The 17,743-nt window shown below is 51.4% G+C and overlaps 1 protein-coding gene across 3 annotated transcripts; it reads right to left on the bottom strand.

Moving 5' to 3' along the window:
• Positions 1 to 2,630: 2,630 nt before the first annotated feature.
• Positions 2,631 to 17,503, bottom strand: COG7 (component of oligomeric golgi complex 7). 3 transcript variants are annotated; one of them, XR_009488609.1, is made up of 18 exons: positions 17,244 to 17,503; positions 16,441 to 16,589; positions 15,844 to 15,960; positions 15,520 to 15,688; positions 14,445 to 14,527; positions 13,572 to 13,694; positions 12,077 to 12,275; positions 9,975 to 10,102; positions 9,464 to 9,618; positions 8,102 to 8,218; positions 7,525 to 7,590; positions 6,635 to 6,821; positions 5,520 to 5,660; positions 5,031 to 5,114; positions 4,596 to 4,710; positions 3,470 to 3,613; positions 3,021 to 3,283; positions 2,631 to 2,760 (listed from the first exon to the last, which is right to left on the bottom strand). XR_009488609.1 is itself a non-coding variant. In XM_059861462.1 (18 exons), the coding sequence occupies exons 1-18, from the start codon at positions 17,407 to 17,409 to the stop codon at positions 2,932 to 2,934; spliced, it is 2,310 nt and encodes a 769-aa protein (XP_059717445.1). In that variant the 5' UTR covers positions 17,410 to 17,503; the 3' UTR covers positions 2,631 to 2,931. The 3 variants fall into 3 exon arrangements, 2 of the variants coding, with proteins under 2 accessions (XP_059717445.1, XP_059717444.1); XM_059861462.1 differs by having other exon boundaries at positions 2,631 to 2,937; positions 3,123 to 3,283; XM_059861461.1 differs by having other exon boundaries at positions 2,631 to 3,283.
• Between the last annotated feature and the right edge of the window lie 240 nt (positions 17,504 to 17,743).

Here is a 17,743-nt window from a genome sequence, read left to right as displayed (position 1 = left end):
CAGAGTCAGGCTTTGGCTTTAGTGTGTAGGGCTTCTGTACATCAGTATTGCTGTAAAATCGTGGCACTGTTTCTTGTCACCAGGTGGGTGGGAAGCAATTCCCAGTGAGCAGAGCAGGGTGGTGGCAGGGAGAGGACAGGATGTCCTGACAGTGGATGCAAGGCTGTGGCCTGGTGGATCACAGAACCCTAGAAGAGTCTGTGTTGGAAGGGACCTTAAAGACTGTCTCAGCCTACCCCCTTCTCCAGCGCTCTTGGCTGCAGGGACGTGGCATGGCGTGTGCCACAGCTGTGCCATACCATGGAGCAGAGCCTTGGGATGGGACCAAAGCTACTTCTGACCTCTGAGGCTGCAGAATTTCCATTCCCAAAAAACTGCAATGGAAGCTGAACTCTCCTTTCACTGCTGGAGCCCCTGGGTGCCCTGTTGTGCTGCTGCCCAGAGTTTGTACCACTCATGGTGCAGGTGGGCACAGCTGTTGGTCTGTGCCAAGAACACAACTCCACAGAGACTCGGCTGGGAGGAAGCACCAGCCTGTTTAATTATCATTCTTGCAACAATAAAAAGTTGATTTAAAAGTTGCCTCTAGCTTCCCTGCTGGGAGTGGGGGTAGTGCAGGGCTGGCCAGAGGTTGATGGCAGTGGTTGCAAGGAGGAGAACCCAGGGTGCTCACCCTGACACGAGGGCAGCCGGGGCCTTTGGTGGCCCCTGTGGGGCTGAGCTGAGTGGGGCAGTGAGCTCACCTGTCCCTGGCTGGCTGTGGCCCTCAGGAGCTTTCCCAGGAACCCATCACAAACCACGGGGACTGGCCTTACTGAAGTACCTCTGCAAAAGTTCAAGAGGAAGCACAATCCTGTGGTTAAACCTCCTAGCAGAACACGCTGTTCTGGGCGCAGTGCCCAGCTCGGGGTGCCCGGGGAGAGGGGGGTCCAGGATCCCTCTGCACAGCAGGCTCCCCCAGCACAGGGTGCTCTGCTGCAGAGCTGGGGGGCAGAGCATGCCCAGGGTCCCTCCAGCCCCTTGGCAGGGCTGGAAATGGTGGGACCAGCTGCTGATGACCACCAGCAGCAGGACAGAGGAACTAGGGGATGATTTGACAGCTGAGGTGCCGCCAGCACAGCTGACTCTGCTGCACACAACAGAATTCTGTGATCAAAATTCACTGAATCCAGATTCAGGGAGTACCTCCTTCACATGCCCACACTCTTCCCCAGCCCTTTCTCTGCCAGCTGGTTCTCATTTGCAGGGAGAAGGACTAACAGCCCCCAGACACACTGCTCTGTACAGAGCCACCCCACCCAGGCAGAGCCTGAGCTGGGCGAGCCCCTGGACCCACCAGAGTGCCAACAGGGCACATGACAGCAAAAACACCTGTAAAGACAGAGGAATCCAGCCCTTACAAGCTGTCCCAGACTGTTCCTGTCTCCTGAAAGGACTATTTCCATCTCTGGGCACCACAAACACACAAGCACAGCCTCCTTTCCCACAGGAGAGCTCTTGTAAAGTGATGGCCCTTGATCCCATATCACAACTGAGTGGGAAACAAGGACCTGACACCCTCCCCTCCTGAATCAGTGCTCACTGTATGCAGTGCCATCCTTGGCAAAGGCCTCCAAGATAAAACAGTGAAAAACCCGAGCACATTTCTTAGAACACGGGGAATGCTGAGAGCAAGAACCTGGGCATCTCCTCTCACGCTCTCACCAACAGGTCCCTGGGATGGGCAGCAGGTCCCAGGCTGCTCACCCTGTCCTCATGACTTCAGCCCCAGCTGGCTGCCAGCCCAGGCCAACAGCAGCCGACAAGGAACAGCCCCAAAACCCTCCCCAGCAGCACTGGGGCAGGGGAAGGGTGGGAGAGGCACGGCAGGTGAGCTTCACCCTCCTGACAGCAGGGGTGAAGGGAACAGAGTGTTCTCTGCAGGACAGGGACACCTCACCATTCCAGTCACAGCTGGCTCATGGAGGTGTCTGACATCTCATAAAAGTGGGAAGTGTCTCCAGTGCTTGGTGCCAGCTCTGCCCCAGCCCGGCTCTCCCCAGCTGGACCCAGAGCAGCCTGAGCCCAGCTGAGCAAAGGGGTTTGCAGCTGCAGCAGCAGGGCAGGTGCTTGAGAGTCAGCTGCCAGCCCAGTCCCTGTATTCTGCCTCTTTGTCTCCCAGGGAGCACACCAAGCCTAGACCAGCTGTTTCACAAAAATCTACATAACAAACGGTAATAAATTCTACAAGGAAGCACCACTTTCCTTAAATTCCTTACAAACTTCATGGCTTTCAGTTGAATAGTGAAATTGCACCAGGAACAACCTACAAAGCTGGTTTTATTCTCAGGGCTGAGCTTTATCAAGCTTCAACTGTCACAGCTGAAGAGACCCTCCCTGACCCTGCGTTTACAACAGGCCTGAGCAGTGGCCACTGCCCACAGGCAGCCCCTTCTGTGCTGCATCTACCCCATCACCTCAGATACAGTAGATTAAATTCTCTGGAAAAGCTGCCACAAAGCACGAACTCTTCAGCACCTGGCAGAACATTCCCAGCACTCCTCAACCTACTCAGGGTCATCCAGAGGTTTTGGGAAATTTGGCCACAGGACATCTTTCCTTATTTCTAAAGAAGGAAGAATGGAACAAGCTTTTCCTAGACAAAGATATTTATTAAAAGTTAGTCTGAAATAAATTCCCCTAGTCCCCAGAGATCTTTTCACTGTCCTTGCAGAAATGAAAACCAGTCTGAGGAGATGAGTCCTTGAGCAGGGGCCAGAGGCAGGGAGGGCACAGCTGGCACTCCAGCCCCCTCCTGGCTGCAATGCCAGTGGCAGGGAGGGCACAGCTAAGCCTCCAGCCCCCTGATGGCTGCGATGCCAGCGGCAGGGAGGGCACAGCTGGCACTCCAGGCCCCTCCTGGCTGCAATGCCAGAGGCAGGGAGGGCACAGCTAAGCCTCCAGCCCCCTCCTGGCTGCAATGCCAGCGGCAGGGAGGGCACAGCTGGCACTCCAGGCCCCTCCTGGCTGCAATGCCAGAGGCAGGGAGGGCACAGCTGGCACTCCAGGCCCCTCCTGGCTGCAATGCCAGAGGCAGGGAGGGCACAGCTGACACTCCAGGCCCCTCCTGGCTGCAGCTAAGCCTCCAGCCCCCTGATGGCTGCGATGCCAGCGGCCATCCGGCGGGGCAGGCTCTTGGCAGCCTGGCGAAACTCCTCTGGCTTGGCCTTCAGCAGAGTCACGATGTTCTGCAGCGCCCGTGAGGGCTGCAGGCCCAGGGCATCCATCACGTTTATGAGATAATCTGCAAAATCAAGGAAAAACCAGTATTTAACTTGTAATAGACGCTGTGAAATGGAAGATATCCTTGTTGTTGGTGACAGAGGGAATCCTGTCACGGAGAGCTCCCACCCCCAGGCACAGCCAGGCAGGAGCCCCGTGGGGTGACAGAGCAGCCCGAGGGTGACCTGAGCTGTGCCCAGGAGCTCACCAATGTCCGTGGCCAGCTGCTTGGTGGAGTGAGGTGTGAGCTGTGGGATCTGCAGGATGACCTCGCAGTAGGTCTGCATGGTGGCCCTGGCAATGGAGCCCAGCCAGTAGTCAGCCACGTTGTCCAGCTCGGGCAGCTCATCTCCTGCACACACAGTCCTGTTAGCCAGCACACCTGACCCGCCCTGGGTTTGTACAGCACACAATCCTAACTGGCTAATAACATCTGAACAGCTAATTAACAACTGGTTAATAACGCCTGAACTGCTGCTTCCACAGGACATCCAGGCAGTCAGAGTTTATCAGCTGGTTCTGGAGTATCTGAGCAGTCATGTACTCTCCCTGTGCTGTACACCACTGACAGGAGCTGCAGACCCAAACCACTCCCTGGATTACCCTCCAGGCAAGTCACTTCAAAGGGCTGATGGGTGACCAGCTGGGATGGGGCACTGCCCAGAACCTCCTACAGGATCCTCTTCCAGGAGCAGTTTGCAAACAACAGCAGTGACAAGGACTCACAAGAGATTTTTTCCAGCCCTGAAGGCCGTCTGTGTTCATTAGTGTTTTGAAAATTATCGAGGCATTACAACATGTAAATGCTTCAAGGTGACTTAATAGTAATGCAAAAGCCTGAACTAAAAAGTGCATTTTTGGAAGGTTCCAGGAAGACTGTGGATACCAAGCTCTATGCTTTCTTCACTGTCTGTGGAAATAATAACACTATAAAGAGGCTGAGCCCAGCACACCAGGTACACTGCCAGCCTGCAGGAAAAGGCATTAGGTGGCTACTGCTGTCACCTGCAGCAGGATTAGTGACACAGCAGGCAGGGACAGCCCCCTGGAGCAGGAACAGGAGCCAAAACCCAACAGAACTCTTCAGACCCCAAACCACCATTTTAACGAACAACAAACTCACACAGACCAAGCCAAAGCTTCCAGTTTGAATGAAACAAAAACAAGTTTTACTCATTATGTAGAGGCTCTTCCTGGGTTTTACCGCAGGATTCTTGCAAGAAACAGTGATAGGAAAGGGTCTCCAATGGTTTTGTCACTGTAACACATCCCACCTGTGCGATGTCAGGATGGAAAACTTTGCCCAGACACCCAAGCCTTTGGTCTCACCCTACCTTGCTCTGGGGGGTATGGCAGTTTTCCAGCATGCAATGCCAGTTCCAAAGCAGAATCCTCTTGAGTGACAAATGGCTCAAGGTGCAGAGGAAGAGACATAATGTATTGCCCAATCTAGAATAAAAGCACCAAAAGCTGAGTCACTGAACAAATGCAAGGCAAGTCCTTTACTACACAAAAGGTCACCTGCAGTAAATACACCTGAAAGCAGAGAGCTGAGCCTGACAGCCACTCACTCACCTACAAATTGGCTCTCGTGCATCATTACACTTTGTACAAGAAACAGTTTTTCACAAGGTCAGAGAAGCAGTCACTGAAACACTCATGGTAAGAAAGACCTGTACACAGAACTGCTACTCCAAGCAAATCTTTGCTCTCTGGAGTGTTCCCAGCAATTTGTTTTCTAGAGCAGAAAGACAGCTGAGTTCTCTTACATTGCTGATATATTCCAGAGGGGTCAGGCTGAAGTTTGGCAGGTCATCTGTCAGGGTCTCACCAAGGCCACCAGAACTCCAGCCCTGCAAAGCAGAAAGTGCAGGATGAATCGATGACCTCCCAGAGCATGAAGCCCGTCAGCATTTTAGAAAGGGGTGACCCAACAACATGAACTGTGACTACCCAAGGCATTCTAGGAAGCAGAACACAGATGGTGGGAAAACTGCTCACCACGTTATCCCTCAGGCCCAAAACACCCACTCTCTTTCTGCCCAGCTCCCTGTGGGAAACACGCTCACAGGGGTCAGAAAAGCAACAGCTCAAACAAACAGCAGAGCCTTCAAACACCTGTGCTGCAAAGGCTGTGGGTGAGGGAAGGGAAAGCCCTCCAGTGCCTGCAGCACCAGAACCGCTCTGAGCAGCAAAGCAACGCCGGCCCAAGGGATCCCCCAGGCCCCCAGCCCGCTGAGCCCAGCCCGAGCGCCCACCTCCATCCTGGGGAGCAGCAGCAGCTGCTGTTTGATGCGCAGGAACACGGAGTCGAAGGCCAGCTGGTGGGACAGCTGGTTCAGGCGCGCCAGCGCCGCCCGCGCCGGCGACAGCAGGCTGAGGTTACCGGTGCCTTTCTCCTGACACACACAGAGAAACGGTCACACACACCAGCCGTGGCAGTGCCACGCCAGGGCTGGGCTGACAAGCTTGCAGGGGGTTCAGGAGGCCATCCCTGTGCAGCAGAGCTTCCCTCTGGGATGGCACAGCCTGTTTCTTTTGGAATGACCTATTCCAAGGAGTTGCTCAGGACAGAAACTGCCACTGCTCCCGGAACTGCAGGACAAGGAATCAGCATCACAGCCCACCCTCCCCAGGCTCTGGCACGTGCTGGATACTGAGAAACTTGCAGAGAAGGTGGCAAAACTGCCTTTTACTCAAAGGGCACAACTGATACCCTGCTTGGAATTAAGTTCTACCTGAAGAGTACCTGTAGAACTGGACAGTTCAGTCAAGGTTTAAAGTCAGACACATGACACTGAAGGTGGAACCACAAAAGTTGCAGGTAAACCAAGTGCAGAAGAAATCAAAACATTTTGAGGAAATAAAACTCATAACCTTGAATTCACTACTCCATGTGACCAATGATGGCAAACATAACTTAGATCCAGAGAAGACAACTAAAGCCATTCTACCCTGTTCACAGATCCATGCATGAATGATCCAGCAGAATTCTATCCTAGACTGGACAGGGCAGCAGAGCCTAAGTGGCAGAGAAAGCCTCAGAAGGTGGTGTTTGGGCTCCAGAATTTGAGATGGCTCCAACACAACCTTCCCAATGCTCAGTGTGATAAAATCTCCCTCACCTGAGCTGATAAGGGCTTGTTCACAAAACAGAGCCAGGATCTGGGGAGAGATGGAATGAGTCCAGACTGCCTGGGTTTGGACATTTCATCTCTCTGCATATCAGTGTCTCTGCAGAACACAGCCCATGGAAAGGCTGCAGCCCAGCATGAAAAGTCATTAGACTGGAGGGGAATCCAGGTGCCATCTACCCACTATGGGCCCAAGAGCACACTGTAATAGAGGCAGGCTCCCCAGGCACCAGGGCTACCTTCAGAGTGTAAAGTGTTTCCATAAGGCTGGCATACTCAGATGGATTCTCCTTCAAGAGATAATTGTATTCCTGCCAGGGATTTTTTATGGAGCTCTTCTTTTCTGCAGAACTGGTGTCCTGAAAGCCAGAAAAACTGCAAGGGCTGTAGGAGTCTGAGAGATACTTCCCAGCAGTTGACAAAATCCTGAAAACAAGTACACAGAAGTCACGAGCAGAACCCTCTGGACTCAGCAGTCCTGTCCTCATGCTGGCCCAGGGACCAGCACTGCCCTTGAGTGACTTCAAGGGAGAGCATCCACTGTCAGAGAACTGCAGCCAGTCCTCTCATGAACTGTGCAGCTCACCAGCTGTGCAGGAGTGCTGGGAGGACAGGGGGGTCTGTGCCCTGGGAACACGAGGGCAGAGGGGCCCCACTGAGCACTGCAGGCTGGGCTCTTCTCCAGTCACACCGAGCACTTCAAGGAACCACAGCCTGGCAGTGCACTGCTTACAACAAGCAGCAGCAAGATCCACGTGCTGCCTGTGCCTTCCCTCCTCAGGTTACAGGGAACCCATCAGGTAAGGCACACCCACACATTTCAGCACATGATCCGTGCCCCATGTCACAGGGATCTTGCCAATTTGATCTGGTGGAAAATTCCTTCCTGACCCCCATCTGGCAGCCCACTGCTGGCCAGCCAGGAGAAGGATTCTTGGGACTGCCTCAGGGAACATGACTGGGCAGGACAGTCTGTGCCCCATCTCTGACATGTCAAAGCACAGGGAAGGGGAATCAGTGGTGCCTTTCCCTCCATGGTCTATGCAACCAAAGCACAGACCATGGGGTTTGTTTTCTTCCAACTTGGTTCCTGCACTGGCACCTCTGAATTAAGGGCACCAGGGCTCACCTGTTGGCCAGCTGCTGCTCAAAGTCTCCACACTGATGAAGGAGTTCACCACAAATGGAGATTATCCTGGGAAAGAACAAGACAAAAACACACTGTGAGATTTGAGGCAGATAATGCCAGACCCCCCTCAGAGAACCCATCTCAGACTCATGTCAAGTAATTATGAAAAGCCCTAACCAAACCACAGCCCACACATCAGTCAAGAGTCAGTTGGGTGATTAACTCTGCATGCATTTGGTAACACTGACTTTTTTTGCCCAATGGCCTCATCCCTATGCTACTTCTTGTCATCGTGGGGAAGGACAGTTCAGTGTCACTGGGAAAAATTCTAAGAGCTGCTAATATTACAAGTGACATGAGATGCAGCCTTGCTCCAGGCAGGGAGGGGAGCCCCGCAGCCCTCCCCGTGCCAGGAGCAACCTGAAACCCATGACTGACACTGGTGCTCCCAGCAGCACAGTGAGCTCAGCCCTGTGCTCTGCACTGAGAACTTGTGTAAACTGACCCCAAGTAGCTGCCTTTCAGCTTGGATACAAAAATCAGCTCTGAGCCAGACAAACAAACCCAAACCCTTTACCGGACAGAGTTTTGGAATGCAGTCCAGTCCTCCTGGAACAGGGAGTCTGCCAGGACATCATCCAGTTTACATTTCTTTCGTATAGACTGCAGCGTGTTTGTGAAGTCAGATGTGTACCTGCAGAGAGAAAAGGAGCAGAGAGAAGCACCAGCATAAGAGAACAGGCTGGAGAGCAGCACCAAGACATGTCCTGTGATTTGCTCAGTCAGTCCTCTGCACGGCTCAGAAAGAACCAGAACAAGAACCAGAACCACTAAAAGGAGTACAGAAGAGACACTCTGGTTCCACTCCAAACAGGTGGAGGAGAGGAACTGATCAGCCACAGCCCACTCCAGCCCAGACCAGAAGACAGGGAGCACGAAAGATGCTGTGTGCCTGCCTCAGCTTGCTGCCTGTGGATTACCAGGAGCTCTCCCTGCCCATGAGAAGGAAGGAGTAAGATATTTTAGTTAGCACTACATTGACCATCTCCTAGGAAAGACCAGGAAAACTTTATACGCCTCCTGGACTCCAACATCACTTGGCCCTTACTCCAGGAACATGGTGACAACAATCTCATGAATTTGTTTTCTCAGCTACTCCCCAGATGAGAACACGGATAAAGAGAAGAACATTCTGTTTTCCACCCACCCCCATTTTCTTTTTAATAATGCCCATAAGCTGGAGGCAGGTACATTGCTCTCTAATTGCCTATAAAGAAGGTGAGATCAGAGACTTGTGCTTTCCTCTTCCCCCTTCCCAAAGGGCAGCAATACCTGATTCATACCTTGTGAGCAGCTCTTTCAGTATCGTGAAGGAATAAGGAATAAATCAGTATAGGAATAAGAAAGTGATACTTTAGGACAAGAACTAAAAGTGAACCTCACTCTGTGGGGTATCTCAGACTTACAGGCAGATCCTGAATGTGAGGTCACTTGTCCCAGTGACTGGGTATTCATAGAATCAATATGGTTGGAGAAGACCTCCAAGATGATCAAGTTCAACCTCCAGACTTATTTCCCCACTGAGATCTACTTTCATCATCCTAATTTGCCTTATTTTGTTTTGGGAAACATTTTTTCCTTCAAAAGTATTTATTAAAAATGAAAACTCTCCCCAACCAGAATCGGAAACAGCTGGCAAGCCTTTGATTTAGCCATAAAATCTTGTCTTTTTCCTCTAGAAAACAGCCTGTGCTCAAATGAAGCAGCAAGGGGGATATTGATGACTCATGGTACAGTCAGAGACACTTTCTGCTCTCAGCCATTTTCCATCAACTACGAAGTCCCTGGCCACTAAGTGCACGCTCAGGATGAAGGGAGCAGTAGCTAAAGGCACCTTACTTGGAGAAGAGGGCCTTGAGAGTAGCTAAAGGCACCTTACTTGGAGAAGAGGGCCTTGAGGGCTTTCAGCAGCCCACACACCCCCAGGCCATCCGTGAGCTTGACGCAGCTGTCGATGGCTCCGGCCGCCAGCGTGAAGAGTTTGCTGACTGAGTGGTTCAGCTCCTGGACACAATCAATCACTTCCCAATGCTCCTAAATAACAGCAACAACAAAGCTGAGCCTGGCTCTTCTTCCAGGCATTAGAGAAAACACACCTTGTGTAACACAGTGTTCCCTGGTATCCTCCTCTCCTGTGAAACTCCCGAGGCAGGACCACGCTGGTGCTCCCACCCTCCTGCCCACGGACTCTAACAGCCAGGCTGCCAAACCCTGAGCTCCCCAGGTCCTCAAGGAAAAACAGTCAGCCAGCAGCAGAATCTTCTGCAAATCAAAGGAAATATAACCAAAAAGGAGAGGGGCAAAGAGAGCAGTAACTGTGACAAAGACCCCAGTGTTTAGTGGAAGCTTCAGCCTCTCCCAGGACAGCTGAGCAAGGACTGGTACATTACCAAGGGCACTGCACTGATCTGGATGAGGAGATTCTCTTCTTCCAGGTCTCCATACTCGAGCTGATAGGGCTTGTAGGGAGCATACACCACTTCCACGAGCTCCATCACTTTCACCAGGTTCTGCTCCTCTACAAAGAATCACATGTTTAGTCCACAAAGAGATGAATATGCTACTAAAAGCCTCATTTCAAGCTACTAAAGCATGCTGCCTGCACAGGCTTGGAATGCTGCCCAACAGCTTCAACCTCAACTACACAGATTGGTTTTTTTTATTTTTTTAGAAACAAGATTATTATCTCTACCTGCTTCCTAAAACCAAGATGTTCTACCTCAACAAGTGTCTCAAGAAAATTAGCACTCACTGACCCAAAACAGCCTGGGTGACAAAAATCTATCAAACATTCCAACCTACAGCAGAAGAATTGAAACCATCTGAGAAGTGAAACACATTACTCCCACGGCACCAAACAGGGGCAATCCTCGTTTATCATAAAGCCTAGTTCACACTTAAAATAATTGACACTGATTCAATTCATTCAGCACTACTGTGCCAGTGTTCATCACTCAGTGAAGCACAAACTCAGGCTCTCAGTGCCTGCCTGAGCAGGGAGCTGCCAGCCCAAACACAAAGCAGGGCTGAATGATTATTGCCCAAATCAGAACTGGACACCAGCTGCTCTCACAAAGCTCTGCCAAACTCAAACCTGCAGCAAACCAAAATGACTTTGAATCCACACCCTGAGGACAGGGAAGCAATGGAGCAGTCTGTCCAAAGCCAGCACTGCCTCTGTGCTTGGACACTTTCGAGACCAGCCAGTATCCCAAGCACCAGTGTGACCTCACAGCAGATCCTGCCTGGAGCAGGAGACTGGACCAGATCATCTTCCAAGGTCCCTTCCAAACTGAATTATCCTGTGAATCACAGCTGAGCCCTCCCCTCACACACACACAGGAACTGGGTTGAGTCTCCTCAGCTGAGTCACCTGGCCTTTCCATTCTTGAGATATTTCCTTTCTCAAACGACTTACCCCACATTAAAAGAAATGGAAATAGAGGCTTTGGGTGTTTTTTTAAACACACTCAGACAACAGTTCAACAGTAGTCTTCCTATTCCATCATCTTCTACAATCTGGCATTATTTTTCCAAGCCCTTTTTACTAATTTCTACAATGAACCACAAATTAGGCTAGAAAATGACTGATGTGTATGCAGCCAGCCTGACAACAGACACAGTCACACTCCCTGGCATTGCCCAGCAATCATAATTTACAGGATCAAGAAAGAATCTGGGTTTAAACAGCTCAAGACAATGTTATGAGGAACCAAACACAGGAAGCACAGCATCAGAAATGCTCCATTAGCCTTAATTTTGGATTTTCCCACAGCCAGACTTTGAAGCAGCCCCACCAAATTCATAAGGGTCTATAAATAGCCAACAGCTCCAGTCAAGTGTAAACTTGTGCAAACAGCACCTCACTGCTGTGTGGTTTGCAGGAATCACTCAGCAATCATGACCAAAAAGACAAATGTCCCAGGGAGGGGAAACCACAGGGCAGATTTGGAAACAAACACTGAAGATGCTGCTGGGAAAAAACTACCAACAGTTCAGAAAAAACTCTGGGCATTGTCACTTGATTAAACCCTAAGCCAGTAGCAACAGAAAAACTACAAAAACAAATACAAGCATCCAATGGATGCAGCCTTCAAGCAGGTTTTCTCTTGTTTAGTGAGATGTGACAACTCCAGGAAACTCCTCAACTTTTCTGCTTTGTTATCTCTCACAATGGGTCTCACTGCCTCCCTGGAGACACTTCCTTGTCTGGGAGACAGAAGAAACAGTAAAGCTTGTAAAAGGAGAAGTGCTAAATGCTATTTACCCTGCAGAGCCAGCTCAGGACAGGGCAGCTTCAGGAAACTCAGTGTTGTGTCAACAGCTCAGGTGTAAGATACACACACACAACCACAAAGGTGTAAGTGCTGTGGAACTGGGCGCTGCTTACAAGAGATAATCCCTCCCTCCACCTAAAACTAAACAAAATCCCACAATGGGACCTTACAAAGGGGACAGCATAGAAGGACAGAATCCAGAGCCAGAGCCTTACTGAGGTTTGGCAGCATGGCCACCTCCAGCCCCCTGGCAAAGTGGACGGTGGCAGCGTGGAGCTCCAGCAGCTGGGTCAGCTTGGTGTCCTGGCCCGTCCTCTCCATGGCAGTGCTGAGACACACAGGGATGGAAGGCACCAGAGCTCCCAGGGCTTGAATCAACAGCACGGTCACGACCTCATGGGGGTTCTTGAAAACCTGCAGAAGCAGAACAGCTACTGGCAAAGCACATTACCTGAGAGGAACGCACAGCAGAGAGAGCAGCAGGCAGCTTCCAAACCTGAACACCCCACAAGGGCTGAAGAACCCAGAGGTGCTCAGCTCAGGCTGCAAGAGCCACACTACCCACACACAGGACAGCCTGACTGCAAGTCTAGGGCACTGCATGGAGTACAGCCACCAAGAAACCAGGTGACAGGCACAGGTCAAAAACTGAATACAGAACACAGGCACTACAGTGATTCAAAAAACACCTGGCAGAAGAGGGCATTTGAAACAGAGCACTCAAGTTCACACAGGTGTGTTGGGAAATAGCACTGTATCAGCCAAATTACTGGTCAGATAGGCAGAAGTCAGTAGTGGAAAGGCTAGAAAGTCTGTAATCAGCTGAGAATCAGCCACTCCACTAGCATAAAACCTTTTACAGCCTTCACTGTGACTTTTTCATCAGCTCTTCTGCTCATTTGCTTTGAAAGCTGGGTTTACCATCAGAAAGGTCCCAGAGTTTTCCAGAAGGGAGAAGCAACACAGGAGATTGAGCGACATGAGCCATGCCCCAGGTGTTGTTTCTCACAACCCCCAGTTCAAAGAATATCTGCTAGAATGTAACCTGACATCTGACCTGTAAGTCACATCGAATCATTAGGCAGAAAAAATACATTTCAAGGAAACACTGAGCTCCTCTGCAGCACAGGCCTTACACTGACACTGGCTTTGTCACATGAAGATAAGAATCTCTTACTCTTCATGGATGAAAAACTCCTCAACAATATGAACTTATTTCTTCATTTCACCAAAGGACAAAAACTTTTTTTGATCCTACATTATTCTTGGCAGGGAAAACAAGCACACAGACTCCAAGGGGTGACAGCAGAAGGCCTCAGATATCCTACACAGAGCAATATGCATCAGTCCAGCGTGACCTTGAGGGCTTCCTCCAGGCCAAGTGATAAAGCAATTCAGGCATTTCAAATGTCTTGCAACAGAACACATTTACAACACCAACAAATTAGTTTTAACTTAAGATACAGATGAAAGTGATAGAGCAGCTTTAATGTCAATAACACGGCAACCTTGCTGCTGGTGGAACAGCAGAGCTCAAATCCTGCCTGCAAGGGCTGGACCAGGAGCAACAGGCGGGTTGCAAATCCCAAGCTGCAGCAGTCAGGCCCAGAGTGTCACTCAGGGTGAGCAGCCAGGAGCTCTTCAAGGCTGTGTGAGAATTCAGAGGGAGCCCAGCCCAGTCCCCTCCAGCAGCAGAGCCTGCCACTGCACCTGTGCTGCCCACTGGAGCTGGGTGTGCCAGGTCCCCAGGAGGGTGTCGTACAGCTCGGTCAGCTGGCGGTCCAAGCTCAGGTCACTCTGGCAAAGCTCCTGCCACACGGCCACCAGCTGCACCTGATGGGGAACAGAACCATCTGAGATGAAAACTGACAGGCCACAGGTCCTGCTTCTGCTAGGCCAAACCCAGCACTCCCCATGCACGGCACTTCTGCCAAAACATGAGGCTCCCCTTGTGCCCCTCTCCCCATTTCAGCACAACATATAATTCAGCACCACAGAAGGAAAAGACTTTCAGCTTCTTAGTGATTCAAAGATTTAATTAACATTGGTATTTTACTCATAAAATGAGATTGCAACTGATACCCCCACATAATAGTTGAAATACTTGGCAAGCCCCAGCCTTGAACTTAATCCTCAAAAGTCACAGTCATGTGAGAAATTTGAAGCTCAGGTTATGGCTACAGAACTGTCTGGAATTCCAACTTTTAATCTTACCTGAAAAGAGTTTACAGAAGTCAGCAGCTGGCAAGTTGCAGTAATAAAGTTACTGCTGACATGGCCACATCCAGAGCAAAGCAAAGCAAAACCATGAGGCACAGAGAGATCAAGCAGAACACACACAGCCTGTGTCTGCTGCAGGAAGGGACAAGGACCCGAATGGAGAATTACTCCTGCAACACGGGGAGTCACCACAGCTGCTCAGAGCCAGCAAGAGGAGGCACAGAAGGAAATAGAGAGAGGAAGAGGTGCCATCCCCCAGCACAGCACAGCTGAGATCCGTGGGGCAGCAGCTCCCTCTGCAGTCAGAGCCCAGCAGGAATCGACTGCTATTCCTCGAGGTTGAAGTGTTCCCAAAACACTTACCTTGTGACACTTGTAATAGTAAGCAAGAAGCTGGGGCATCCGATCAATTTCAGTGAAGACTTTAACGAACATTTTTGCCTGATCTAAACAAAACAAAATAACAGGCACCAGGATCAGCCTCAAAGCTGAGGGTGAGACATCAGTCTGAGCAAGAACTCCTCTTCTAAGGGAGCAGGCACAATGGTCTACACAGAAAGAGACAACTTCATCTTCGTTTGCTTATCCTCTCAAACAGGAGCAGAACTGCCTGAAACCCCCCTCAAACAAGATCAGACAGCAGACACAAGGAATGAATTTAACTTCCTAACCAGCACAAAGTGCTAACAGATTCAGGATTAAAGCCAGAGCATTTCCTAGAAGGAAATAATTAGTTTCTAGAAACAAGCCAGCACTTACAAACCTAAAGTACACCTGACAAGGGCCTCAGCTTTGCTTTCACCTGTCCTCAAAATGACACCTGTGCCTCAGACTGACTCATGGCACAGCTGCTCCTGCACACAGCTTAGAAACACAGGTTCCTCAAAAGTCTGGTTTGTACCCCATTGCCCCAAATCCCTACAGGACCTTGAGGTGCACAGAGATGAGTGTCAACAACCAGAACAACTACTTTTCAGAAGCACTGACAGCAGCACAGAGAAAGAACAGCACAAAGAATTGTCCAAAAAGACCAATTTTCTAAGGAGAATTTGCAAAGCTCCTTTTACAAAGTAGCAGGAAGTCAAAAAACTTCCAAACAAACTTCCTTCCTGATGACACCAACAACACCATGATAACAGAAAGCCAAAGCCCTTCTGCTTATTTGAGCAGCACCCCATCTCACACATCCACATGGCCCATTAAATCCTGTAATCTTCTTGTTTCCTGCAGTGGCCACAGGTACCCCAAACCACAGGAAAATCAAAGCAGCACTGGCCTGCAGGCAGCTGCAGAGCCCAAAATGTTCCAGGGCATCTGCTCCACCAGGAGAAGCTCAGGAGCCAGTGCCAGGAGCCCTCAGGACACCAACTCTCCACCCAAACTGTCTTAAAGACAACAAACTCAGTGCTGGCAGTAAATGACAGCAGGAGCTACTGACCTACAGACTGGGAGTTAAAAGCAGCAACAATCTGGGGGCTGGCCATGGCCTCCAGGCGGTTCTTCAGCGCCTCCAGGTGCACACACTTCTCTGAGTAATCCGGCGTGTCCACCAGCATGGCCAGGCTGCTCTGCATGCTCGTCAGCTTGGCTGAGATCAGGGACACGTCCTGCCAGCAGGAAAGGCAGCCTGTTACCAAGGGCAACCTCAGACAGCATCAGCACCAGCGCCAGGGACGTGTTTCACAGCCGCCTCAAAACCCGGCTTTTAAACGCAGCTCCCTGAACAGCTGGAGGCACAAATACCAAATAATTCAACATTTACCTGTGTTTTAAGAGTCTCTTCAATATCTGCACTTAGTGTGCTCCATTTGTCTGCTTCCTGAAGTGACTCTGCAGCCAGCTGCATCCTGGACTTCACCCGGTCAATCTCTACCAGGACCTGAGGAAAAAACAACACCATGTTCTCCCTGAAACAAAAAATGGCTCTCACAGGTACTTGGGAGTTATCTTCTGCTTAAATTTTAAAAACAAAAAGGTGTGAAAAGATTTTATTACTACAAGAAGATAGAATGGTTTGAAAAAGCTAGAGAGATGTAAAACCATCTTTCAAGGTCAAATAACAGGTTAGTTTGAATTCTGGTCTTGTTCTTTTAGAACCCACTTAGCCTGAAAATGCTCTGCACCCCAGGCAGAAACCAGTGTCCCCAGCCAGGTACCAGCAGAACAGACACCTGAACAGACACCTGAGCAGCTGCTCCTCAGGACATGCAGACTGCACAGCTCTGTGTCACACCCACCTTTCCACTACTGATGTTAAAAGAAGTGGTTTTGCCTATCTCAAGTCCACAACACTATTTCATGTGAGTAACTCTGTAACTTTTAGAATTTCCCAAGTTGCAGATAAATGCTAAGAACTGACCTGCATGGACTGAGCTGTGTCTTCTTCAAACTTCTTTATATCCTCTTTAACAAGGATCATCTGCTCCTTCAGGAATGTTGCCTCCTGTTTCAAGACTTCCACTTCCCGGAGGACTCTGGGCATGTTCTGGAGAGCCTGATGGCTGGTTTCTGCAGGAACACAGAGCAGCAGTCAGTGAGGAGGGGTGGCAGCCCTTGCAGGAACAGGTAGTCTTTCAATAATCTTATCTAAGATTTAGTACTTGAAAAAACTCAACGCTAAAAAACAAAGCAAAACATCAAACAACAAATCTTCAGCTGTATCTTTAAGCTTTAAGTATGTATTTTATCATGGGCTCATTTAGGTTCAAAAAAGCCCTCTGAGACCATCAAGTCCAACTGTTCCCAACAGTGCAGTCCTGTTCCCCCAGCACTGCCAAGGCCACCACTAATTCATGTCCCCAAGTGCCACACGCACACGGCTTTTTGACCTTCCAGGGACTCCAACACTGCCCTGGGCAGCCAGTGCCAGGGCTGGGCAACCCTTTTGGAGAAGACATTTACCCCGTTATCCCATTTGTTAACCCTGTTATCCCATCTAATGCGGTACTGGCAGCAGCTGCCTCCCAGCATTTAACGCAGATGTGCTGGTGAACAGCTAGGAGAGCCGAGATGGCTGCGAGGATGCTCGGTCTCGGGCAAGGCCAGGCTCCTCACGGCGGCCTGGGGTGGCCCGCACAGGTCTGCCCGCGTGCCCCGGGAGGATGCAGGGCTGGGGACACGCAGGACCCGGGCGGAGCAGAGCCGTGCCCGCCCGGCGCGCACCTTCCACGGCGTTGTTAACCTCCTGGATGAAGAGCTGCAGCTTCATCACCAGCGTGGCGGCGTGCGCGTCCACCTTGCCCGGGGCCTCCTGCTGCACGGCGCGGAACGCCGCGTTCACCCAGCCCTTCACCTCGAACTCGTCCGACAGGAACCGCGAGAAGTCCATGGCGGGGGCACCGGGGGACAGCGGGGGGACAGCGGGGGGCAGCCCCAGCGGCTGTGGCCCGGCCCCGCTGCGCACCCGGAAACGCGGGGCGGGCCCGGGGCCCGGGGCGGTCGCGGGGCGGGCCCGGGGCGGGCCCGGGGCGGTCGCGGGGCGGGCCCGGGGCGGTCGCGGGGCGGGCCCGGGGTGGGCCCGGGGCGGTGTCCGGGGCGGTGTCCGGGGCGGTGTCCGGGGCGGGCGCGGGGCGGGCGCGGGGCGGGCGCGGGGCGGGCGCGGGGCGGGCGCGGGGCGGGCGCGGGGCGGGCGCGGGGCGGGCGCGGGGCGGGCCCGGGGCGGT

The sequence above is a fragment of the Haemorhous mexicanus genome, chromosome 17, assembly GCF_027477595.1.
Source record: "Haemorhous mexicanus isolate bHaeMex1 chromosome 17, bHaeMex1.pri, whole genome shotgun sequence".
In the NCBI taxonomy this organism is placed as follows: domain Eukaryota; kingdom Metazoa; phylum Chordata; class Aves; order Passeriformes; family Fringillidae; genus Haemorhous; species Haemorhous mexicanus.
This window is presented reverse-complemented; position numbering and strand designations above follow the sequence as displayed.